Here is a 27,761-nt window from a genome sequence, read left to right as displayed (position 1 = left end):
GTGTGTGTGTGTGGCTGCTTGTACTAGACCGGACTGATGCCCATTGATAGCCCACTGAGATACCATGCCGAAGTTTAACATGAATACCGAACTCAGACACAGTATACTGACTCCGAGCCGACCAGTCCTTGTTTTTTAGCCCCTTAATGCCGAGCGCCAGACAGGGTAACAACAAGTACCATCTTTTAACGCCTTTTGGTATGATGCGGCCGGGGATCGAACCCCGGACCTTCCGCTCTCTGGGCGGATGCTCTACCACTAGACCACGGAGGCGGTCTTCCTGATAATGGATAAATATAGACGAGTACATTTGTATGTAATATGTCATGATGCATGGTTGCCAATATATATGGCTCCTGTGAAGATCCGGGTTAGAATTGGTCTACCGCTAACCATGCGTGTTGTAAGAGGCGACTAACGGAATCGGTTGTTCAGGTTCGCTGACTTGGTTGATGCATATCATGGTATCCAAATTGCGTGGATCGATGCTCATGACATTAATCACTGGATTGTCTGGTCAAGATTCGATTATTTACAGAGCGCCATCATATAGCTGGAATATTCCTGAGTGCGGCATTAAACAACAAACAAACAAACAAACAAACAAAACACACAAAAAACAGGGCAATATATATGGGGGGGGAGAGAGGGGAGGGGGAGAGAGGGGAGTGGGAGGGGAGAGAATAGGTCTTCAGCAACCCTTGCTTGCTGTAAAAGGCTATGTTTGTCATAAGAGGTGACCAATGGGATCGGGTGGTTGGGTTCACTGACTTGGCTGATGCATGTCATTGTATCCTAAATGTGCAGATTGATGCTCATGGTGTCAGTCACTGGAATTGTCTTTTCCAGACTTGATTATTTACAGATGCCATCATATAGCTGGAATATGGCTGAGTGCGGCGTTAAACAACAAACAAACAAACTTCAACAAACAAGAAAAACAATAATTAGAATACACCTGGGGTATCAATTAACTAATTCGTCAATATTAAAAAAGATGGTAGACCAAAAGTTGACAGTGGACTAGTGCTTACGAAGTTCAGCAGCAGAATGATGACCAGGTTGATCAAGGCAGCTGTCACTGTTGTCAAAAGACTGGCATTCTGGTAGATGAGATTGACGGTTTTGGTGGTAACGTCGCTGCTGTTGGTGAATATTTCTTGCTTTCGGATCAGTTGTAGTGCAGCCAACATGGACACCCTGTAAGCTATCACTCCAATCACTGCACCTACAGCCATCAGTGCCTGGAAACAGATGAACAATAACAGATGCATTTGTCTGCCAACATCCAAATTGTTTCAAATAAAGTTAAATTCAAATACCTGTTGACCAGGTTAAAGCTTACTCTTTTCATATGTTTATGATCTTGCATTGGTCTGTCTTTTCATTGAAAACCTGAATTGAGGAAGGAGAGAAGACTCAGGTGCGCTAAACATGCTTAAAGTAAAAGACTAACCGTGAACATTCATTTCAAGCTACAATACCTACCAGAACTATCATGACTGTATAGGAGCAGAGAAAGATGGGGAAACGGCGCCTCCAGAATGGGAGGTGGGGCTCCTTGATCTGAAAAACAAGCAAAGAAAGATAATGAGTGATCAAACAACAGAAGATGGCTGCAGCAGTCATGAGGTGAAATGAAATGGGGCTTAATGTCGCTTTCAACAATAATGCACTTACATAGTGACGTGTTTATGTGTGTGTCTGCTTGTACTTGTCCCGACTAATGCCGTTTTTTTATCAATATTGTAAGCCCACCGAGATACATTGCCAAAGTTTAACATGAATACCCAACTCAGACAAATTATACAGACTCTGTGCTGACCAGTTCTTGTGTTGTCTCCTATTGCCGAGCATCAGGCAGGGTAACAACAGGTACCATCTTTTAACGTCTTTTGTATGACAAGACCAGCGATCGAACCTGTGACCCGGTTAGACTCTCTATTCACAAGATACCACAAAGACGGTTGGGCTGCTGCAGTGAGCAATAGTGGTATTACCTCAGTTTTACCACATGTCAATGTAGTGTGAAAAGCATGGCCATGTGTTAGTGTGTCACTGGCATTGTTAGCCATAGAGTATGATATCTGAACTCAAATACAAAAACTATCCATACACGGTTCATGCTGTTCAACTTCACACGGTGTTGATTTTCTTACAATTAAGGAATACTTTGGACTTTTCAGTGAACATACGCCCTTGACAATGCTTAACCAAACCTTGTATAAAATTTACTTTCAGTGTGTCAATCAGTTAGATACTCACCCCTGTGACTGGGTTGACCTTCAGTGTGTGCCAACCTTCCAACTGGGACAAATACTCAGGTCTTGGAGGTTCCTGAAAAATAATGGTTCATGTCCATGTCAAATTCCTTTTCTCGAATAATTCAGATATGGGGCATATTTCATTTAGTACATATGAGGTAACAAATATTTTGATGGATAGACATTATTAATACACAAATCTGTGAACGTACCTCTTCAGAAACAAAGTTAGTAAGGTCCCATTTATACTGGATCGTAGCCTCTCGACGTTTCCAAAACTCAAGAAACAGAGTACCTGCAAATCATATGTATAAAGTTGTAAAACACTTCTTTCTAAAACAATCATACCATATAGTGGACATGATATAGCTGGGGCACCACACAAGAGAGAGCTAAAACATAACATTGTCTGAGGTAAGAAAGTTATCTCTTTCATGAGAGAGCATGTGATTGGTGTAGAATGCTGCTTTGAACAGTATTTCAGTTACAGTTCTGTGTGCTAGTTATTGTGGTAAGGAAAGCCCAAATTAATGCAGTTCATATAGAAGACTACAAGTGATGGAACCTATGATTTGTTTGTTTGTTTATTTGTTGTTTAACGCCACACACAGCAATATTCCAGCTATATGACGGTGGTCTGTAAATAATTGAGTCTGGACCAGACAATCCAGTGATTGACATCATAAGCATCGATCCACGCAATTGGGATACAATGACATGCATCAGCCAAGTCAGCGAGGCTGACCTATGAGAATTGTTTAATAGCTGAGAGAACAAGGATAATCAAATATCTGTGATTCAATCCCACTACCAGCAGATCCTTGACGGGGTTAAGGGGCATGACTCAAAACAATCTAGTCTGAAGACAGACGATCTGATCTGTTTTAAGGTGATCATGAATACTGTCAAATCATTGTCAAAATTTTATGAAGACATTTTAAATTGTTCTGAAGTTATTTCGCAGAACTGAAGCTCAAAAAGGATCATAACTGCAGCACATGGACATAAAGTTGACTGGTCTACTTACCCCACAGTGACATAAAGATGGCAAAGAAGACGGTAGCACCATTATCAAATATCCTGCTGACGGCTGCATGAGTACATGCCTCATGTAGTTTCCAGTAGGGACACTGACGGTCACACAAGGGGCACATGGTGAAGTTGTTTTTGGGATCGCAGAGCTCTGCCCTGTAGGGAAACAAACACTAGCCAATGAGTAAATGTGTACAAATAGTACATACTACCACTGTAATAATTCATTACCTTAATGCAGTGTTCAGATGCTCTTTGTTTGAACTATTATTGTCTGTTGTAAGTCAGATAATCAAAGAATAGTCATGAAAGTCACCGAGTTTAATACCCTCAGACAGTAGTGATCTCCATCAGTGAGTGAGTGTGTGGATGATGTTTGCAGTCAGTAACATTCCAGTATTATTGCAGCCAGATATGAAACTGAGTTGAACGACTGATGGCATGAGCAATGATCATAACCATTGGGGCACAACGACACAATCAGTCAATCACAGGTTGTATCACCAATCATGATAAGTCAATGCCACTAGTACTGGGAACCTATTCTACCTCGGAATCCCCATGGGAATTTACATGACACACTGTGTAGCATATGGACTCAACATCCCCAAGAGCAACAGACAAAGAGAGTCATCTTATCAAGATATCTATACTCTTGACTCACGCTGATTTAGTAACTTGGGTCTAACCCAGCTCTGAAAAGTATTCCAGTTATGACACAGTATGACGGATACAGACAAGGAGAGCCATCTTATCAGGATATCTATACTCTGTGACATTGAGAACTGATTGAGTGAGCTGGGTATAAAGCAAGTTTTGAAAGTATTCCAATTATATCATGGCGTGTCAGCTTGATGTGGGAGGAAAGCTCTGGGTGATGCAGGTCTCTGACATTTATCACTTTGGTGAAACCCACAAGCAGGAGGTTGGTGCTGACATAATCGGGTTGAACCGGGATTTGAACCTTAAATCACAGGTTTCTTGCATGCCTAAGGGACGGAACTCACAGCGAATTGCGGCACCTTAGACAAATGGGCCCCCAGGCACGGCCACCCAATACTCATACTAACTCAACCATGTGTATAGATGGTACCAACTCACGTGACATCATTTGTGTACATGATAACACAGCCATAGATGAACACTATCAGACCAACTATCGAAGCAGGAACCAGCATTGTCGTGTAGAAACCAAGCCAGGCAAAGTATATGGCAATCTTTTCACCAAAATAATTTCTGAAATACAAACACATTGAAAAGAATAAAGACATAGTTTCATGGGTAACAGACATCATCAATATTTTATAGGAAACAAATCAATCAAAATAGGGGAAAGGAGCAGCAATAAGGGATTAAGTGAGTGAGTGAGTGATTCAGCACCACTTTAAACAGTATTTCTGTTATATTATGGGCTGACAGCTTAAAGTGGGTGGAAAACCCAAAGTGATGCAGATCTCAGACGTTTACCACTTCCGTGAAACCCTCAAGCACATGTATGGTGCTGACAAACCCAGAATTGCACAGCTAATTGCGGCGCCTGAAACAACGGGACCACCTGTGACCCCAGTCAGGGATTAAGAATATAAGGCAAAACGTCCTCGGCCTAATCCCGATAATTACAAATAATAGGGGTTTCTAGAGTAATATATAATAACAAAATAGTAATAGAACCCTAGGACCTCCCTAATGTCAAATACTGCTGACATAGTTTTTTTGTATTTGGAATATAACATGCTGGGAATGTATACCTGATGTAGTCATGTGGCTGAAACTTGAGGAAGCTCCTCCAGCCGGCCCAGTAATCGTAGAGCAATTTGCGTGGGTTGTTGGCGGACCCAGGCTTCCAGTGACCCTGAAACGACACACAGACACTACTGGTCAGACAAGCTGTCAGTTGTTGGTGGACCCTACTGTTCAACATTCATTGCTGATGTGAATCAGTAATATTCATATCATACTATCAGTGTTATAATTCAATACACTGCCGGGCTATCATCAGAACCTACAGACTTTAGAAGCAGCAGGCCCTGACTTACTCTTTGGGCAAATTTGACACTACAGGCCTGACACAGCATCTACCTTAGAGGCCTAGAGGAAGGTGCTTATTTCAAATCTGAATACCATTACTTGGAGTTAACCAGTGTCTTCAAGATAAACAGATGCACTGCTGGGAATCAGTGGAGATTTTATCATCTATCTTTTGTCATGGTTGGTGAAATTTTAAAAATAATGAAAATATGTGATTTGGTCAATGTCTCCCAGAAGGTCTACCCAAACGACCAGTATCTCTCTCTACCTGGCCGTCATTGCAGACACAGGATCCTCAGATGAACTCACTTCTAAGACACCTACAGTAACTTTTATAACGAACACGCATATAACGAACTGACGGATATAACACACTGTTTTTTGGTACCAGGCATTTGCTGTATATATGCTGTACATATGCTTATAACGAACTTTGGTTAACTAAAATTAGTGGTCCCTTTGTGTTTGTTATACTCATAGTAACCTGTACAGTGTTCAGGGGAGCTGAATCTCCATCAACTCACCTCATGCATGGGGAAGGCAGCATCATAGAACCCATCAGCCATCATCTTCTTCAGACCTAGCAAAAATTATAAACATTTTTTACTGGTATCAAGCACCTAGATTTATAGAAAACTAGGCCGCGGAATTGGTATTTAAAAAATCAACATCGCCTTTAGATCTTTATAAAAGTATGTTTTTCCTTAGCTATAACATACCAAATGAAAATGCTTTTCCTTCGTCTTTCTTGAATGCTTTCCTTCTCAAAATGTAATCCACGATCCAACTTCTCACAGCATTTGAAAACAGCAGCTCTTTATTTTCATTCATTTCAAATCTGCCAAAACAAAACATGTCATTGGATGAGCTGAATTGAAATAATTGTTTTCCCTGATATTTTGAAATCAAAACATGCAATATCTTTGCTGACCCCAAAGAAGTTGCGTCCAATTCTGTCATAGTAAAATGGAGATAGACCTTCAAGTGTTTTAACTTTGAGGAATGTCATCATTCATATGAAACCTCCAAGTCATACATTTGAACGTCTATTCTAACACATTCAGTTTCAACTTAAACTCAAGTACAAACTTCAACTCATAAAGTACCTAATAATTCAGACCACATTTGGATTATCCACAAGGTGACATAAGTTGTTAATGATCTTGTCAGGGTCTTACATGATGCACAAATGTGTGTCCAGTACACACAAATGTTCTGTATAGAATGAACGCAAAGAAAATAAAAATTGCATCCCAGGGATGCACAGTAATATTAATATTAATATGGCAAGAAATTCAAAGGTTCTGTAATTCAAACAATTATCAAATCTTACAGTACAGTGCACAATTTCAATACATTAACGGACCCTCATATATCCTGTAAGGATCCTTGAAATTAATTAAAGTGGGTCCACTGGACCTCCTGTTGTGCTGGTCAAGGTAGAGCCCTGTCTTGTGTATCCAGAGAGTTATCAGACAGTAAAACAACTTCCAGGAAAGAAGGTATGTCAGATCACCAAGTGGTATGTGTACTTACAGATATTTCTTGTTCCGGCTGTATGGGCACGTGTAGCGTCGCCTTACTGGAGGCATAACAGTCGGGTCTATTTGGAAGGGGGACAGGAAGCGCTTGAAAAAGCCAGTGACGGAATTCCACAGCCGCGTCGACACAGACTGCACGGGACTCTAGAATACGTCAGACTCAGGCATATCAATCATGAAGATGCATTTGGTACAGCAGTTACAACTTTCACATATTGAGAAGATCACGGATATTGAAATAACTTTTACTTTACTTGTCCGATTTTCAGAAACATATACAAAACTTTGAAGAAAATATCAATGATATCATGACAGGATTCTTACAGAACAAACCACATCTAAAGACGACCACACAGCAAAACTGTCAAATGCTAAATGGTTTAACTAGAAAGGCTTCTACATGCTCTGGGAGACATCCCAAGCTATCACGATGCAAACCAAGATAACTCTATTACTCTAAAGGAAAAATACACAGCAGATTGTTAGTCACTGGTTTGGGTTAATTCAAGCCCCTGGGATGGGTTGCTGATAGGTGAAAGATGATGTATGATAGACCAGGTTGGGTAGACTGTAAGTTGACATGCATAGACACAGGTCAACATGCAGATTCATATATTACCAAAACCCACACAGACTGACGAGTTGTACAGTTTGACAGGCAGACAGTTAGAAAGACAGTCGGACAGACAGACATGCATTCTGGTCACCAAACACAAATAGATTGAGTAAAATGGCCAGGCATTGACACGTTTGATCACCATCACCATAATGATAATGGACTGAAATGAAATATGATAGAAATGTCAATCTAATGTGTTCTAAAACTTGGGTGCTTAGATAACTCTTGTGAACTACAGCAGATTATGTCTTCACATCATTTGTTGGAGAGTTTGTAGTTGACAGTAACAGCACTACAAAATAAGGAATGTTCAATAGGTTTGGGATGGGCAATCGTTTTCTCTGTTTGGCTCAAAGAAATTAAGATCACAACATATCTTGATTATCAAGAGTAATATATCTCCATTCAATTATGATAAATACCCTCAACCAAACACTATCATAATTTCGTTTTGAGTCAAATGAGACTCATGTGCTACACTTCCCAAGAAATGTCAGCGAATGGGTCCAGGGTATTTATAATTGAAGGCTGGAGATAAAATACCCTAGACTATTGAGGATGCATATCTTGCAGATTGATAGGCATGCCCAATGTTGAAGTGTTTTATTGCTAGTGTAATCAGACATGCTATAACGTTGATATCACTGCTAGTGTAGTTAGTGGATGTCCCAATGTTGATATCACTGCTTGTGTAGTCAGTGGATGTCCCAATGTTGATATCACTGCTTGTGTAGTTAGTGGATGTCCCAATGTTGATATCACTGCTAGTGTAGTTAGTGGATGTCCCAATGTTGATATCACTGCTTGTGTAGTCAGTGGATGTCCCAATGTTGATATCACTGCTTGTGTAGTTAGTGGATGTCCCAATGTTGATATCACTGCTTTTGTAGTTAGTGGATGTCCAAATGTTGATATCACTGCTTGTGTAGTCAGTGGATGTCCCAATGTTGATATCACTGCTTGTGTAGTTAGTGGATGTCCCAATGTTGATATCACTGCTTTTGTAGTTAGTGGATGTCCCAATGTTGATATCACTGCTTGTGTAGTCAGTGGATGTCCCAATGTTGATATCACTGCTTGTGTAGTCAGTGGATGTCCCAATGTTGATATCACTGCTAGTGTAGTTAGTGGATGTCCCAATGTTGATATCACTGCTAGTGTAGTTAGTGGATGCATGACTGTTGATATCACTGCTAGTGTAGTCAGTGGATGTCCCAATGTTGATATCACTGCTAGTGTAGTTAGTGGATGTCCCAATGTTGACATCACTGCTTGTGTAGTCAGTGGATGTCCAAATGTTGATATCACTGCTAGTGCAGTTAGAGCATGTCCAAATATCAATCAATGTAACTGGTAGTGCAGTAAGTGGATGTATATTGTAGAAATCACTGCATTGTAGTAATGTCATAATGTTCCTATCAATACACATGTAGTTATTCATATCCAGATGTAAGTATTGTTGATTGTGTTAGTGTTAATTTCTTTCACTGATACCAAAGTAAGTACAACATCCTCTTTTTAAGCATGCATCACATTCATTATTCATAATATTAGTGATCTCACAATGATGTCAAATATCAAATACCAAAGATATTTCCTTCATAATTTCTACTACGATACAAATGCAGCATGGCATCCAGGTTTTGATAGTTTTTCTATTTGGCGAATGGGGAGAAATAAACAGCAACCTCATTCCTACTTCTAAAGTGGAGTGGGTGATTTACTTCCTTGAATTTACTAAAGTGCCGTTTCACTCTTACTGTTTATGTAATATTGAAAAAATAATTGAGGTAAATTTAATTACCTCTAAAGACACTCGGCAGTGAACAACTTACAATACACCACACTTTTACAGTCAATACGCAACAGTTGCAAAGAAGTGCAGGCAATACCAATGCTAAAGAATAGTGGCATTCAATGAAAAAGAAATTGTATTTTTGTTTGTTGCTGTTTGTAAATTTAGAAGGGAACGCATAAAGCAGTTACGGTACTTCATTTACACCTGTGCATAAAATGTAACATTTATTTTGTTCATTGGCATCACATTTAACCAGTTCCTAGGGTACAGATATCATTGTGACGAATGGGTAATTACCTATATATGTTCTTTTATCATGTTTATGATTTAATATTAAAGATGAGTTTTAGATTAGTCAGAACAGTGGTGTTTGACACATGAGTTGTGTCCCCCTGGTAGCCTCTGACTGGGTGTATAGTGCTGTGAGAGTGGAATTGTGGGACAATGTAGGAGGCATACAATGACACGGGCAACACTAATTAGGGAACAGGGAATACGTCTCACTTTATTCATAACGCTGTACACCTGAAAGGGACAAATATGATCATGTAAACCAGAGCCAGACAAGACAGTCAGAGAGTTGGAGAAGAATCAGTTTACCAAATCACACATAAAAAATAATAGATTTCTGAGTAAGGGGTGAAAACAGGAAGACAAAACTTGTCCAAAAATCTCCCTTGTCCAATTTAAATTCCTGCTTGATATACACTGTTTAGAGGAAGACCGTTTGATCCAATGTATCTCTTTTCTGCTTGTGCCTTGGATGAATACTGTTAATATCCTTACCTTTACCATCAACCAAATCCTCATAACATGTTAATAAAATACAAAATATACCTCAAGAACACCATAGCAACACCACACATGTTCCATCTACTGAATAAGCTAACATATATCACATACGCATATATATCAGGGTTAGACACAGACATCAGTCTACATTCCTAGAATAAAGACAATCTGGAAAGGCTATTTTTTCACAATAAGTGAACTCTAAAAGCAGGATGTGCATTATACATAAGAAAATTTGGTTTATTATTTTCTCCTAAAATATAGTAATATCTGTTATAATCCAGATTGTGGACTTGATTGTAACATTACTCATTGTGTCTACCCCTTCTATATATTCGTGTAATATGAAGCAATAATGGCATCTGTGGCTTTTCAAGCATACATATAATAAATATATATTTATTGCCCTAGCTCTATATTATAATGTGTTCAAAATGCTTGGAACTTGTGAGATGCTACCATGGCAGTAGATGCTATGTACCTCCAAGTCCTCGAATTTGCCGGCCATGTTATGTAAGACGACGGTCTATAAGCCAAGCAGCCCACATGGCAGCATCAGTAACAGCACCAACAGCAACGCGCACGGTAGATCAAGTCAGCACAGTGGTGGAACACGACACCCATTGGGGTGGAAAGTAACAAGTGGGAGGAAGAAAAAAACACAAAGCGAAGAATAAGAAAAACTGCAAACACATGTTAGCTAAAACACATTAGATGTTAGTTAGATTCAATGAAACAGTAAAAGTGTGTCACTACCAACACACAAACTGGTGCACTACAACTGGAATGAGACATGCTGTTCAGTACACAAACTGGTGTGCCTAACTGGAATGGAGGAACGTGAAATGATGGTGAACTGGATATGATGATACAGAGTGAGACTGTGCCCCAAACTACTAGCCACAACATGGCTCTTGATGCCATTTTCAGATTGTTTAGTTGGTAATGGACGTCTATCAGCTCAGCTTACAAGACAAAATTTTACAAGACTCAGGCTTCAGACAAGTGGCTAATACTGCAGACTGATGATGTACCTCCCTTATATATTGGACATGGAAATAGGAATACATTTTACTTATCCTGAGGCTTGTAAACTATTAACATGGGACAGCCACACCAGAGATTGGACATGTCCTTGTTGGACATACAACATTTATTTCATATGTTGGACGTGTGACAGTTATGTGGTTATTTGACATGTGACAGTTATATCACATGTTGTACACGTGACAGATTATTGCTTGTTGTAGACGTGACAGATATTGCTTGTTGTACATGTGACAGATATATTACATGTTGGACATGTGACAGATATATTGCGTGTTGGACATGTGACAGCTAAACCCCTGATGGAGACATGACATCTAAACCCCATGATTGACACATGACAGCTAATCTCCATAATTGACACATGACATTCAAACACCATGGAAATGTAACAGCTAAATCCAATGATGGGTACATGACAGCTAAACCCCATGACTGACACATGACAGCTAAACCCCATGATTGACACATGACAGCTAAACTCCATAATTTTACACGTGACTGCTAAACTCCATGACTGACACATGATGGCTAAACTCCATGATTGACACATGACAGCTAAACTCCATGATTGACACATGACAGCTAAACTCCATGATTGACACATGACAGCTAAACTCCATGATTGACACATGACAGCTAAACCCCATGATTGACACATGACAGCTAAACTCCATGATTGACACATGACAGCTAAACCCCATGATTGACACATGACAGCTAAACTCCATGATTGACACATGACAGCTAAACCCGATGATTGACACATGACAGCTTAACTCCATGATTGACACATGACAGCTTAACTCCATGATTGACACATGACAGCTAAACTCCATAATTTTACACGTGACTGCTAAACTCCATGACTGACACATGATGGCTAAACTCCATGATTGACACATGACAGCTAAACTCCATGATTGACACATGACAGCTTAACTCCATGATTGACACATGACAGCTAAACTCCATAATTGACATGTGACAGCTAAACTCCATGATTGATTCAAACACATGACAGCAACATGTCCAAAACATGACAGTTTATGGCACGGACACAAGAAATGAAAAACCTCTTCTTCTAACTGTTTTTGTTTCATGATCATGTATTGATTTTAGTTTCATTCTCTTGAAACTGTTATTGTTTGAATGCTTAAGATAAAATTTATTTCTTTGAGTTTGAACGTTTATTAAAATGGATTTTGTAAGTATTTGAAAAGTTAGTTTGAGAGTAATCCCGTGCATCTAGGACATAAAATTATGAAATGATGCTGACAAGTTGCTGACAACAGAGCATGCTGATTCTTCAAATACCAAAATCATATACATGTACCTTCCGATGCCAGGGTCTCTTGTATACATGCTGTCATCCCAACCAGAAGAAAACATCATACATATAAATTGTTTGAACCTTTCACTTATCACCAAATTAAAGATATACCACCTCATCTCTTCAAGAAATCATCCCACATATCCACATATCTCAAACACTGCTAGTCACATGTCAGTCTATTTGCCCCACCCCATAAAAACATCCTCCCCCACCCCCACATGCCTCCATACCTCACATAGATCAGTCACATGTTTCTACCTACTGTTACACTATAGTTTGTGGGCAGATTACACTCATGTCTCTACCTACTGTTGCACTATAGTTTATAGGCAGGTCCGTCTCATCTACCTAGTCTCATGCTGATGTTTATAGGCAGTAAGTTTCCAGCTTTGCTACCTGCTTTTACTCTGCTGTATGGGTCTGCATGTTTACCTACCTACTACCTACTGACACACTCAAATCTGAAGTCAGATCAGGCTAATGTAAGTGCTACAGTTGTTAGGTAGACTAGTTTCTCTACCTGCTGTTACACTAGAGGCTGGTTTGGTAGTGCTACAGAATTACACCAGAGTATGTAGTCAGATAGGTCTCACTACCTACAACTCTAGAGTATGTAGGTAGATCAGGCTTGCTACAGCTGTTGTCATGGTTATGCTACAGCCTGTAGGCAGACCTACTGCATGTCTCACTTCCTAATGTTATGCTACAGAGAGTCTGTAGCTATTGGCAGTAAGCACACTGATTAAAAAAAAGTTCAACATCTACATGTTCTAATTGTTTAGTAATCATTGTAATAGAATATGACTGGTAGTACACTCTGGCTCAAATCACCTCCTCCAAAACAAGGCTTGTTATCTTTCTGTCAACCAGGTACAGATTCATGTCCTGCATATGGAATAAGGATATGGAAAAAAGCATATCTTTTCACAGAAAAAAACAAAAAATTCTAAGTAAATAGTGAATGATTTTGGTTACCACATTGCAGTCAACAATTGTACAGATACACCACAGAGGCCTTCAAAGAGTAATTGTGGAGAAGCAGGATAACAAATGGTCCTCATTGATTGTATCAGCTCCTGGTGGTAACGCATACATGGTGTAACCACCCTCAGCTGCCACTGTGGTCAGCTGGTCCCCATTATAGCCGCTTCTAATAACAAGCATGGGGTACATCAGACTTACAACAGCTACAGAGCTATTCCTTAGTGAGTGAGTTATATTTAATGCCTCTTTTAACAGTATTCCAGTTATATCATGTTGTGTCAGCTTAATGTGGGAGGAAAGCACGAAGTGATGCAGGTCGCAGACGTTTACCACTTTGATGAAACCAACGAGCAGGGGTATGGTACTGACAAACCTAGAAATCAGGGCGAACCGGGATTCGAACCCACAATCATAGGTTTCTGGCATGCCCAAGGGATGCAACTCTGCACAGCAAATTGCAGCGCCTTAGACGACTGGGCCACCTGTGCCCCCCAGGTATTCTTTAGGACAACAGAACATATACACAACTCATACTAAGACATGATGTTTTTCTTAAAGGCTTCATCAATGTCTGATTCCTCATTACTTAAAACTATAATGTCATTCACCCACCATATACTTACGACAACTGAACCAGTCAAGTGGACATATGCATTGACAGGGAAATGCTTCTGACATCATGCCTACTTGTGTGAGATGGCATACAAAGTTTAAAAAACAAAAGCTCTTTTGGGGTAAAAGATGACAGATTATTTGAAATGACGTAAGCCCACTTGGAGTATGGGTTTAGGTCACTTTGAACAGTATTTGTTTCAGTTTAACATGAATACCCCACTCAGACACAGTATACTGACTCTGAGCCGACCAGTCCTTGTTTTAGCCCCTTTATGCCGATAACCAGACAGGGTAACAACAAGTACCATCTTTTAACATCTTTTGGTATGGGGATTGAACCCCGGACCTTCCGCTCTCCGGGTGGACGCTGTACCACTAGACCACAGAGGCGGTCACAATGCGTAGACAACACAGCTCCTGCCAAGCCCACTAGGAGGAGAAATCCATGTGTGATAGTTACAGTAGCAAATGATTCTTACTTCCTGACATTGATGAGTTATATCTCCTGTCACCAGTGTAGTTTACATGGGGTGACCCAAAACACCAACTATCTCTAGTTCATTCCTGGATTTACACAATACAATACAATACACAACTACTAACCTAAACCTAGATGCACCATTGATAACACTCTGCACACATACCTCCTTCATTGGCATACGGATCTTGAGGATGTCAGCATACCTCTCCAACACCTTATAAGGAGCATGGACCTTCATGAAGTGGGTCTCGCCGTTCCTCTACAATTGAAGCAAATCCTATTAATTCAGACTATTTGACAGTGGTTTAAAAGCTACATACAGACTCAAACAAGTGTCATCAACAGATAAGAAAGGGAGTGAGTGAATTTGTTGGGTTTACCACCGCTTTGAACAGTATTCAAGTTATATCATAACATAACTGGGACGAATTGGGATTCGAAACATAACAATAGGTTTCTGGTGTGCCCAACATGCCCAAAGGACACAATTCTGCACAGCAAATTGCAGTGCCTTAGACTGGGCTACTCATACCCCCTCAAGTGAGTGAGTGAGTTTGGTTTTACGCCGCTTTTACCAATATTCCAGCAATATCAGAAACGGGTTTCACACATTGTACACATGTCGGAAATCGAACCCGGGTCTTCGGTGTGACGAGCAAACACATAAACCACTAGGCTACCCGACCGCCCCCATGCCCCCTCAAGAGATAAGCTATTCCCTTAGATATAAAAAACCTCATAACATTTGAGTCATGCTGATACCCTAATTAATAAAGGGCATGGACATGATGGAGGCTTGCCTCACCTTGTCATACTCCAGTTCTAGGCCTTCATCACGTAGGTTAGTCTCAAAGATCATTCTTGCCTCCTCCGCCTCTTGCTGTTTTTTAACCTTGACCTTCCATGCAAGGACAAAGTCGATTTTACGGTCTCCATCTTGAAAAAACATGTTGCGTACCTGCATAGTTGAAAAACAAGAAATAGCAAAACATTAATTGTTTGTAGCAGGGAAAAAATATAGCAACATTTGATCACTGACAAACCTTTCCCAAGGGATGTATCCCAAATTGGAATGTACTAACAACTGCTTGACAAGCCACATATTTCATCAAGATCAAAGACAATGGCGTCATGACACAGAGCTTTCAACAAAGCGCGACTAGCACTGTAGCAAGACCTTCACAGACATGACATAAGAGAACAGTGGTATTGAATGGAATCAGCAGGTCTACATGTATCAATGTCTGTGCTATGTAACTACTAAGCAACCGCCTGTCAGACAAACTGATAAATTTAAATGAAACATAGCACAATGAATAAAATCAGAATCAGAATTTATAACCTACAGAATCAATCATGCTGTAGATAAAAGAAAGTGCAAAAGGTAAGAAAAATGCAAACAAAATCAAAATGAAAACACACACGTCATGCAGACAAGTCTGGTAACTAGTTGGAATCAAATCAATCAACATAAACCTAACGATCCCATAGCTAATCCTACTGCATGAGCAAATCATATATGATTGCATACTGATGGTAAAAAATTAAGCCATTGCCATTCTCTGAGCTTGCAACTTACCAAACTAATCCTTACTAATAGCAAAAACATTATATTGACATAATAAGTCATTATAAAAAATATATCGGAGTGTAAAAAAAACTGAGGTCAGACAATCTGTAGCTCACCACTATCAATGAATGGTTTTCTGGTACCATTCTCACCACTCAATTCTGTAAGTTGCTTCTGATGTCATAGTCGCCTCTTACGAAAAGCATGGATTGCTGAAGATCAAGGCTACACCACTATGAATAATGACATACTTCCACAGCGGTAGAAACTAACATTTTTAGTCCACTGGTCCTTATAATGATAATAGAGGAAAACCCTTCAAAAATGTCCTTACGATACCTTAACTATTGGGCAGTTTGGCAAGGACTTCAGGACTAGTGCCAATTTCTAACACTTCTTCCACATCATGTCCAAAGAGACATTTACACCCAGAGTCCTAACAGTTCCAAACATTGAAGTCATACAGAATAAAGGTCTAATTAATATTGGATCAAATCACAGAACATTTATAAAGCTATAAGGCGGTTGTCCAGCTTGGTACCAATGGAAACATTATTAATATGTGTTAGGTGTTATAACACTCTAATTCATGATGCACATGAGGACTTACATTCACTGAGTGCTGTTGTATGACTGACGTTGACACACAGGCACAGAGAGTATCCTTATTTATTGTATTATAATGTGTATGAAGTTTTTTCGAATAAAAGCAGGTAGTATTTTAACAAAATAACTGATTAAACATTAGAATGTGGTAAAACTAAATGGCTAGTATAGCTATTCAGTCTCACAGAAAAACATAATGTTTCTGCAAATAATTTTACTATTATGAAATACAGTTATCTGTGAATCAAACATGTCACTTTCAAATAAGTAGAAAACACACATTACCATTTTCAACCAAACAAAACCATTAATCAGAGGCTAGTTTTGAGGCTCATATTCTAGCCTTTGGAGCTTATGAAACAGCTATACCTGCATTACACACTATAAAATAAGAATCTGATAACACATCACCTAAGAAGCAAACATGGTGGTTAACATAAGGTTTTTCTCTCAATATAACCAAAGTGCAAATAAACAGTGCCCTTGGCCGGGCAGCCAATGTCATATTAACAATCTCACAAATATCATGATACATAATTGTAAAAGACATACCTAGTGGTTAAAGTGAAGCCATTTTCCCCTTCTACTGCCAACATTAACTCAATCATACAACATAACGTGTGCAGTCCAACGTAGCCCGGGCAGATTAGTCACATTAAACTTCATGTATGGCATATCATGAAATAACACTGTATATGTAGAACAGTGTTGTGTTGACTTACATTTCTCATGAAAGATGAGGACCCATAAAATATGTATTTATATAGCTGTAAATGTGGAGCTCTATTGTTTACTCTGCACTCAACAGTCTCACTTGATCAGGAGTGTTTTGTCTTGGCCCAGGCAGCCAAAACTACAGTGTTAGAAACAAACAGTTTTCGTCCACTAGTCCTTATAATGATAACATATAGCAAAACCCTTGGAAAAGGCAAATTTCTACTAGTCCTTATGATACTTTTACCATTGGGCAGTTTGGCAAGGACTACAGGACTAGTGCTAATTTCTAACGCTGAACTACTAATACCTGTCACATATTTTGAAACTACATTGTGTACAGGGGATTGTAACTTCTTAAATTAGAGGTTTGACAAAAATAATTCCATGTCATGACAACTTTCAAAGATAAGTAAAAAATGTCACATGCAAGTCAACGTAACATTATGTGATAGAAAATGGTGTGCAAGTCTAAGTAACATTTGATCAGGTGATCATAAAGTAGGTATACATGCTAAATATATTCTGTGCCATCTTGGTTAGGTTCCCTTTGTGTTTATGAAACCAACTGAATTCACAGCACCTGTTGTGTTTAGTGACACGTCTAACTGGTCATCAGGACGATTGACTTTTATAACAAGTTTATAGACATAGGGCAGATTCATTACCAGCTGATTATCTCTCAGGAACCTGTGACCTCATATACTTAGATCAGCAATGTATCTACTTACACATCAACATGTGATAATACATTGCATGGAATATGTATAAGGCAGGTAAACATGACAAAGTGAAGCCCTATTTTTCTTTCTGCACTCAACTGAAGTAAGATATCAATTGTGTACTAAGTGACATGTCCTGAGACATGCTGGACTAAGCATTACTGTCACAGTACAAATACTGTCAAACGGTCTCAGTATGCCTAAAACACAAATTGGAGCTTAATGCAAGTTGCATCTCATTAGTCATTATGACACAGCACATGCTACCTATTACATTCAAACTGTTCTCATTATGAGAGGGCAACCACACGCAAGGCCACAGACCAATTCCCCAGGAAGAATACTACTTACTTCCAGGTATTTCTGTGAAAAAAAACAGCAAACATAGGTGACGATAGGTATTTGTCTACACTAATTCAGACCCAACACAGGAACTGTCTAGGGATTGTCTGCTGGGCATCGATGCATCATTTCCAAAATCTTTTACAATCATATTGTACAATCAGAAACATTTACCAGGTTTACTGCATTGCATCATTTTGTCTCTAATATGCCAAGCTTGCTAGAGCAAAATGAATTTTACTATACTGGGTTTCAAACTAATAGCTATAGTTACAGGCTGCTAGGGCATTCAAGCAAAGGTTACAATAAATCATTTTCACTATATACTGCTAGGGGATTCAATTGGCTACGAAAGCAGTACAGAAATCCTTATCAGTGATCACTATGTGCAAGAACATGTAACTCAACTACAGTTCATATCAAAGGAAAACCTCAGCTGCACAGTTGCAGTACCTGGGTACATAAATCAATCTGAGAAAAATAATTTGAAAAGGTTTCTGGTACTACAGTCTGTGCCAAAACCTTGTGACAACTAGCCCAAACATGGCTCTTAGCATCTTTATCAGTGGAATATAGTGTTGTTATATCTAATTAGCTGAGTTTAAAAGAGCAAAGAGATTTTACTAGACTCAGGCTTCAGACTAGTAGCTAAAATCGCAGACTGGTACAGTTAATTAGCATGGACTTACGCTTGAACCATCAGATGGAAGACTTTCCACACTGGAAAACTGGACAATCAAAATTCTTCACTAAATACCCTCATACTTAACAACGCAACTTAAAGTCTACAGGGCTGCTTGTCCAAGACATAGATTCTGTATTGAATCAATGATGGACACCAGACATACACCTAAATGCCATGAACCACTTTGAACTGCTTCATGTTGAAAGACATTAATCGATACTCTGCAGTTCACACAAATGTAAGTGTGTACTTATAACATTGAATAATTATTCACATAGGCATGACCTCACAATATACATGTCAACCAATGACCAGATGACAAATGACTCAACAATGAGTGAGCGATGTTTAACATTGCTTAGAACACTATTGTAGTTACATCGTGACGTGTCAGCTCAACGTGGGAGGAAAGCCAAAAATGATGCAGGTCTTAAACGTTTACGTTTTGGTGAAATGAAACCCACGAGCGCAGACTGGTGTTCAGCCAAACCTAGAAACAGTCAGGGTGAATCTGTAGCATTCCTAGACCACTGGGCCGCACAGTTGTAAAAAACACCACAAGGAAGTGTTCTGTATGGTTTAAATCAAAAGAAGTAAATACTACCAAAGTTATGTGATCCAGTCTTTAAATCATAAGACATAAGGTTCTGAAGCTCACCTGATCTTTGTTTGTATTTGGGTCTCATTATCAGAAAATGAACATTGAAAAATCTCTATGATTTTTTTCTCTCCATTTTCCTTCAATGAAAGAAGCTTGACAGATGACTGGCCAAGGATCAAGTACCTAGGGTTCTAATATCCAAGTGCACAGGAAATCTAACACTGGCTTTATAGAAGCACATAAATAAACCATCTTAATACCACTTTTTTCGTTTGATGGAAGAATTATCTTCTTTTTTAAAGAGAAACATTTGTAAAACTTTCCAAAGGGTCAAAGGCTGATCCCCTAATCTGAAATTTGCACTTTATTCCCTCAAATGTGATATAAAGTATACTGTACCTTGGGCCTCTGTCGTGTTGGGTCCGCAGACTGGCCATCTGCGTCATCATGGTCATCATCGTCTGGTGTCATACCATCTGATCCCAAAGCAGAAACTGCAATGCAATGTTCCTTGTTAATAAGCATTCAAGTTCCACAAAATGTATTCAATGATACTGCAGAGAACAAAACATAATGCAAGTCTCATCATAACAATGGTGAAAAACACAATAATAATATTTTAATGAGAGTTTAATAAAAAGATGAGTATCTTAAACTTCCCAAACTGTTATCTTTCCGGTTTGATTCAACATGATGAAAGTCTCCAATAAATAGTCTCAACAGTCAACACAGTGTCAAGATGGTCAGTGTTATCTACTGTCATCCTAAAATCATTGATGTGTGGCAAATACCGTATTCAACGTAATTAGCGCCCAGGGCGCTCTCAAAATTAGAAATAGGGGGCGCTTATTAGAATATTATTTTGAGTTGAAAGATCGTAAATTTTGTGGTTTATGCTAACAGCCTGAAATGTTTCAAACGACAGATATATTTTTCAAGAATTTAATTGCCCATAATTAAGGGTGATATAATACACGAGTGCGTATTATACACGAATAAATAAGTCTTGTGTACATTGATCAATCGGAAGGGGTGCTGATTGGGATTGTTCACTAGCCAATATATTAGCAAATATCGCCGTGGGCGCTTATTAGAGCGGGGCGCTTATTACGTCGAATACGGTAATCAAAAGTTTGATCAAACGTTTTCAGTTGACATAGTTGAGTTTTACTTTGTTCATCATTCAGTTTGTTTATGTTTAATGAGGGCACTGACTGAACCAGATTTCAGACACCAAACATGGAACCAACCATGTGTTTTTGTTCACTTTGTGATTTCTTCAAATCTTTTAACTGCCACTGTCAGTCTGTGTGTTATCTAAACCTTGAGTCAAGAAATTTTGGTAGTCTCATTCAAATCAGATCTTAGTGCTCACAACAGCGACACAAAGATCTGAGGACACCTCATTCCAGGTCACATCTGAACGACCTTTCATCTAACCAATCAATGTGTCGCTTACGTGATTGCGAAAGTGAAAGTCTGAATGTGTTTCCCAACCAAGCAACCTTGAAAATTTAACACACAGCATTCCTAATATGCATCATCTATCTCTATCTTCAATTGGGTACACATTTACAACAAAAACACCTTCCCTAGTTCGTAAGAAGTACTGACATAACATCTCAGCCATCGATATATGACATTCCAGATTTTTCTTTGTGAAATTTCGAATGAATCAAGAATTTTTTCAAAATATTGTTCAAAGAGTACTCTGGAATGAAAGTCATCATTTTGAGACTAGCACCTAAAAACTTGTGAAAGCTGTTTTCTGAGGTTGCATGGTTGGAAAACACATTTGGACTTTCACTTTTGCATTGATGTAAGCAACGCTTTGATTGGTCGGATGAATGTCCGTTCAGCCGTGGCTTATGTTGACTTTCTGTCAAGTCTCTTCATTGCTTGGTCAAATCTCGGGGATTCGAACCAACAATCATACTTTTCTGGCATGCCAAATGGATGGAACTCAGTGAACTGCTGTACCTTAGATAACAGGGCCACCCGTGTCTGATTTTAATGAGACTGGAAATTTCTGGGAAAGCAACATATTTTGTCGATCTTGTATAGAATATTATATAGATCTTGTGTAGCAGTAACAAGAACTAAGGTATGATTCAATGAGACTGGAAATTTCTGGGAAAGCAACATATTTTGTCCTTCTGAATAACAAAGGTATTTACTCATTCAGATGTTACATGGAACAGTCATAATCTGCTCATAGCACGATCCTGTCTTGTTTGATAGTACATGTATTTCAATCTATGTTGTCTTCAGCTTTTAACATTAGGATTATGCTAAGGTTCCCTTGATTTAGAAGTATTAAGACATTCGCCTGAGGACACAGGATAATGGGAATAAAAAAAAAAACTGACTTTCAGTTACCTGGTATCTTAATAATAATTCAATTGCCTAATTTATTTAAGCTGAATGTAACACAGTCCTCCAGATAATTTTATACTTCAGGAGCATGTAGTCCTTTAATCAATCTGTGATGGCGGAGTACTGACATATTTTGAGTACATAACATTTCATAAAGCTAAAAATTTAGTCATGATTTTCCGACCTACATAATTTTCAGACAAGATTATTGGAATTTGTTTCATCACAAAATATTTCCAACAATGGGTATAACTCTCATTTATGAACCCCACAACTATATCTGTTATGGTAGATAACAACGACGAAGACTTTGTTGTTGGAGTTTTGCAAAAAAATTCTTAATTGACTGTTGTTTCAACATTTTCGTCAGAAACGATTAGATTAACAGCTTGGTCACAACATGAGGCGAGAGTTATCGACGAAGAATATTAGCCAATGAAATATAAAAAGTACAATAGCTGCTTAAAGATTGGCCCAGCATTCAGATTTTCTCAATTGACAATGTGAGGGAATCCCCCAAAACACCTCACCAGTGTAAAATGATCGCAGATGTACATAGTCATTTTTAAAATGTGAAAGATACGGCCTAAAGTAAAAGGTAGGGCGTATTTACTCTTTCATGACAGACTTGGTACACTTTCTAGATTAACTGCAGTCGTATCTGTAATCTTTCTAGCCATATGTATGCTGATACAGCCCTTATGTGGAGCATATAACAGTATATTTAACATTGTTATAACAAAAAAAAAGTTTGTTTATTTAAAAGTTAATTAAAAAAACAAGAAGGCCTAATGGATTAGGCTCAGATTAGTCTTGCCATTGTGAAATTGTATGCTGTTATTATGTAGTTAATTTCATTCAATGCCTATTAAAGGAATCTGTTTCTTTGAGTATTATCTAACCCAACCCAACGTCTTACTGTATACAATTCAAAAGCTTATGCGGACGTAGAGCTGTAGAACTTTTGCTAGCATAATAATGTCAAACAAATTTGACATACTTTCACATAATAGAGTGTGGGGTCAACAAGGAATGTTTACACAATAACAAAGCTATACATCAGGGCGGCATCTCAACCTCTTCCTCATCTAAACATTGTGTCAGAAAATGACATCAAGAAAAATATTCCTCACCCAAAGCAAGAGGCCCACGTTTAAGGAAGCTAAAAACATTCTATTTTAAATATATTAATATCAATCACCCGAGCGCTATGACAAGGATGACAAATTGAATTGACATTCTTGTGTCATTAACCGTGATTACTGCTGGTAATTAATGTGGTAAAACTCACATCTCCCCTGTGCAGGGTCATTAAACCGTGAGAAGTTCTGCAGGTAGACACCGTTGTCTGCGGTAGCCATGCTGAATGGTCCAATAGGTACAGTGAAACTAAACTACAGTGACCATGCAGTCCGGTGGGTGTGGCACTCCCCAGCGGTGTGTCTGGCTTTCTATTACATCACGTCCTGACCTGTGTGGTCCGTGGAGCGTAAAAACAATGAACTGAGTGGGGTCAGTCAGTGATTCAGTATCCAGTGTACACCTGTATTCAATTCTCGCTTCACTGTTACCTATGGAGGAACATGTGCTCACTGCGCATGACCGGTCTTGATGCTACAGTGTTGACAGACTCACAACTAGGTCATCCAGAACACACCTCACAACAGACTATTACCCCTTTCCTAGCCAGTAGACTGGTCCAATCTCAATCAGACTGTCACAGGTGGTGGAGTCAACTGACAGGGTAGGTGAAATGGGGAGATCAATGGGTTGATTGCCTACGCAGGTGAGTAGCTAACAATGCCAGGCATGTGGGTAACTCGGAACTTGATGACAACGTTTGTACAGTCAGACCTTGGACAAGCCTACATTAGCCATTTTAGCACACATGACAGCACAAAAAATATGTGATAACTAGAGTGTGAACCTCACCACATACTAACAGAAAAAGGATATTACTTGAAGGCACAAACTGGCATCTTGATGCTTTTATTGTGTGGAGCTTTTACCCCAAACTCTCATCCCACATACAAATAGGGTTACACTGCAGGGTTAGAACTGAACTAAAAAGTTTTACACCAGAGCTCCAGACATCTTTCTGAGCAATTGAGTTTTTACTCTAGGGTTTCTATTTTAATTGGGTTATTACATTTTTCATTGGGTAACCAATATTTTTTCCACTCATCTATTCAACACTCTAATGTTTTTTCTTCCTAAAATTAGTGAACATTTAATGATTTAAAATAAATGAAGTAATGTTTGAGATGTATATATAACTGTTCGAAATATATAGGCTTGACTCAGAAAGTAAATTAGCTCGCAATTGTGCTTCGTAAGTTAGGATCTTTGTACGCATGCTGGAAAAGCTTCATTGGGTATTAACGCGAGCTGTTTTTAAGCATTTGATTTTTTCATTTATTGCATGCAATTCTGTACGCAAGTTAATTGAAAGTAATTGGGTTTTGAATATATTTTTTTGGGGGGGGGCGGATTTTACGCAAATACGTTGCTTATCTGTAGCTCTGTACTACCCCGGGTAAAGATAAAATGCCCTTATAATGTTAAAACAACTGGTAAATTTGTACTAGCACGCAGGAATTGTTTTAGCCTTGTAACGCCATTGTAACTGGTTAGGGTTGGGGGCATGGTTGTAGGGTGTTTGATGTCCAAACCTAGCCATCAGTAATGAAGAAGTTGTTTAAAACAGAAAGAAATACAAGTCAATTATAACATTTCACATGCTTGATGACAGTTACACAATATATTGTGCTCACTGCAATTTTGGCAGTAAGATAATTAATTTCTACAAATTCTTATCTTTGTTTCCTTAATCTATTTCATTAATTAAAAGAATAATTATGATGTGTAGACATGGTAGAGGCAGAGACAATATTGCTGTATTGTAATTATGACAAATACAACCGAAATAAATGTCTATGGAATCATTAAAATGACATTATAATATTTCTTTAAACTTGCTGGGTCTAAAACTTCAACTTACGTTGAGTATGTTATTTCTGAAACTGATATCGAATTAGATCATAATTTCAAAGTGGCATAACTACCCGAAATGCATGAACCAGAAGAGGCCAAAACTTCAAGTGTTTAGAATGAGAACACCAAATATAGAAAGCGCCAGTAATCATGGTAATTTAGAAGGATTTAATTTACCAATTAACATGTCCAAGGTCTTTACTTACATACTTTTAAAGAAAATGTATTACATCAGTTGATTAAAACTTAAAAAAATATGGAATGAACTTCACAAATTTCGATGACATAAGTTTGGGAAGATAGCGGGACAATTCAAGTCAATAACTGGAGCTTACTATAAATGTTTAATAATAAATAAAATGATTCAGTTAATCAATTTATTTTTATACTCTTTTTCCCCAAAGGTGGTATGTTAAATTAAATATACAATAGATGATAAATGTACATATTTTTGACATATAAAACAGCTTTAAATGGACAAAAGACAACATTAGGCTATATGGCAATAGACCCACCTCACATCACATTACTGTTGATATATCATCATATAAAGTTTATTGTTATCTGCAAGTGGTTTCCAATTCTGGAAGTAACTAAGATATCAATTTCCCACAACTACAACAGATACAGTTTATTGATGTAACGACTGACATACATAGTTCTAACACACAACACTGTATGTAATGATCAGTAATGATATCACAAACAGTCATAAAAATAAGAATTCCAGGAATGGGAATGAAAACTGAAGGACTTGATCGTTTATCCCACATGTATGAGTCTAAAGAAAAAACTTTAATATGAGGAGAGTCAGACCAAACCGTGTCTATCCCACATGGACAAGAGTGAACCCTAAAGTGAGGAAAATCAGTCCAAAACTACTGATATCCACATGTAGCATTATGCATATAAAGCCAGCACAATACAAAATTGAATTTCAATGAAACCAGCTAATGGAAATGTGTTTGAATATGGCCTTCATGAAGCCAGGCTGACTGGACTAAGAGATTGGATGTACTCGGTGACATCCGTCATGTTCAGTGATACAATTCATAATCAATATTACCAATGCAAAAGCCTTATACAGTATAGGTGAGTGAGTGAGTGACGTTTAACGCCGCTTTTAGCAATATTCCAGCAATATCACGGCGGGGGACACCAGAAATGGGCTTCACACATTGTACCCATGTCGGGAATCGAACCCGGGTCTTCGCCATGACGAGCGAACGCTTTAACCACTAGGCTACCCGACCGCCCCTATACAGTATAGGATTAAGCAAGCATTATCAGTCACATCAGTCACATACTCAAATAGTAGTGCTTAAATAGTAGTGAACAGTTAGGTGCAATAACAGTTAGAGTATATTCTGTTCTATTACAGTGACATATTATAAGTAACAGCCAAATGATCACTTAAAGTTCAGAATTCCTTTCTCATATGTGCTCAAAACATGGTGTATATGTAGAAACTAGGCATTGTGAGCTCCTAAACTATGTGACCCTCAAAATCCAAACAAACGCAAACCGAAAGCAACTTGCCAATCCATACAAGTTCCATATTTTATACAGTTAAGATCATGATAAAAAATAATCAAATTTCTTTGGTACAAATAATACTCAAGTTATTGATATTCAAACAGTACAAAAGGTGTAAAAACATGTAGCAAATGCACACCAAAAGAAATATACAGTATACTACCAAAGGAAATATACAGTCTACTTCAAACATTTTTAGCTAAAAGCATAAAAAGTACAACAGAAATCGCAAGTAACCCATGAGGAGAAATAAAACATCACTGAGTGAACAGGCCAGCCATCTTCCCAAGGCAAGTGAGTTAACTGACTATAAAAGTCCAGTTTCCACACTTGCCGAACTAGGCTGGTATTATGGAGTTACATTTTGGCTGGACTAACGAGTCTATGCATAATCCAATCAAAATCGTGCACTGAAATCGAAATCCGGTTCGTAAAGTGTCATGCAGATTTCGGGCGACTGCAGGATTTGCAAAGCATGTGCACCGCTAACTCGTTGTCAACAGATATTTTATAAATCTTTTCATGCTTTTAATCAAGGTGCTCACGTGATTTGATGCACTTCGCGATGTAAGACTCATATTTATCAAATATATCTTGATTATCAATAAGATCGTCTTGACTGGGCGCCACCGTTTTGTTTGAAGCAAATGCAAGTAATACGAGAGGTTGAATCTGATTGGTCAATAGGAGAGGCATAGAAAGGACATAACTCGAAATAGCCACTGGTGGCGCTACGATCGAGCCCAGGAATTCCAGCCTAGTTCGGCAAGGGTGGAAACTGGACTTTTAAAGTCAGTTAACTCTCTTGCCTCGGGAAGATGCAGGCCAGCTTACATCCTCACATTATTTGACACTGCACATTAGCCTTCTCTTTTCTTTTATGTAGGACACAATTCATAGTGTTTGCATTCTAAACCATTCTTACCACGGGATATTTTTTAATAACAATCAATGCTGACAAAATAAAATTGAGCATCATAAGACAGAGTTGTCACATAAACACTAAACCGTGAAAGCAGGTGACCCTAACATGAAAATGTGACACATATATTTGTTGTCCTCATTGACTTGGTATATA

The 27,761-nt window shown here is 38.5% G+C and overlaps 1 protein-coding gene across 9 annotated transcripts in view; it reads right to left on the bottom strand.

Annotated features, from left to right (window-relative positions):
• LOC124147344 (anoctamin-1-like) overlaps positions 1-27,761 on the bottom strand; it is a 42,163-nt gene that overhangs the window by 9,633 nt on the left and 4,769 nt on the right. Inside the window, exons 1-17 of one of the 9 annotated variants that reach the window (XM_046518024.2) lie at positions 23,445-23,771; positions 20,177-20,271; positions 19,181-19,219; positions 15,343-15,495; positions 14,701-14,796; positions 10,556-10,600; positions 9,787-9,807; positions 6,861-7,009; positions 6,044-6,162; positions 5,849-5,904; positions 5,045-5,148; positions 4,398-4,532; positions 3,292-3,452; positions 2,477-2,559; positions 2,266-2,337; positions 1,489-1,566; positions 1,035-1,244 (exon numbers count right to left, since the gene is read on the bottom strand). In XM_046518024.2, coding sequence (XP_046373980.1) covers positions 1,035-1,244; positions 1,489-1,566; positions 2,266-2,337; positions 2,477-2,559; positions 3,292-3,452; positions 4,398-4,532; positions 5,045-5,148; positions 5,849-5,904; positions 6,044-6,162; positions 6,861-7,009; positions 9,787-9,807; positions 10,556-10,600; positions 14,701-14,796; positions 15,343-15,495; positions 19,181-19,219; positions 20,177-20,271; positions 23,445-23,514 — 1,686 coding nt within the window. In that variant the 5' untranslated portion in view covers positions 23,515-23,771. Of the gene's footprint in view, positions 1-1,034; positions 1,245-1,488; positions 1,567-2,265; positions 2,338-2,476; positions 2,560-3,291; positions 3,453-4,397; positions 4,533-5,044; positions 5,149-5,848; positions 5,905-6,043; positions 6,163-6,860; positions 7,010-9,786; positions 9,808-10,555; positions 10,601-13,288; positions 13,343-14,700; positions 14,797-15,342; positions 15,496-18,500; positions 18,513-19,180; positions 19,220-20,176; positions 20,272-23,444; positions 23,773-27,761 lie in introns of those variants that run through there. The other 8 variants (XM_046518029.2, XM_046518028.2, XM_046518032.2 and 5 more) reach the window with 8 other exon arrangements.

Source organism: Haliotis rufescens, unplaced genomic scaffold (assembly GCF_023055435.1).
Source record: "Haliotis rufescens isolate VD_foot unplaced genomic scaffold, xgHalRufe1.0.p SCAF_26, whole genome shotgun sequence".
In the NCBI taxonomy this organism is placed as follows: domain Eukaryota; kingdom Metazoa; phylum Mollusca; class Gastropoda; order Lepetellida; family Haliotidae; genus Haliotis; species Haliotis rufescens.
This window is presented reverse-complemented; position numbering and strand designations above follow the sequence as displayed.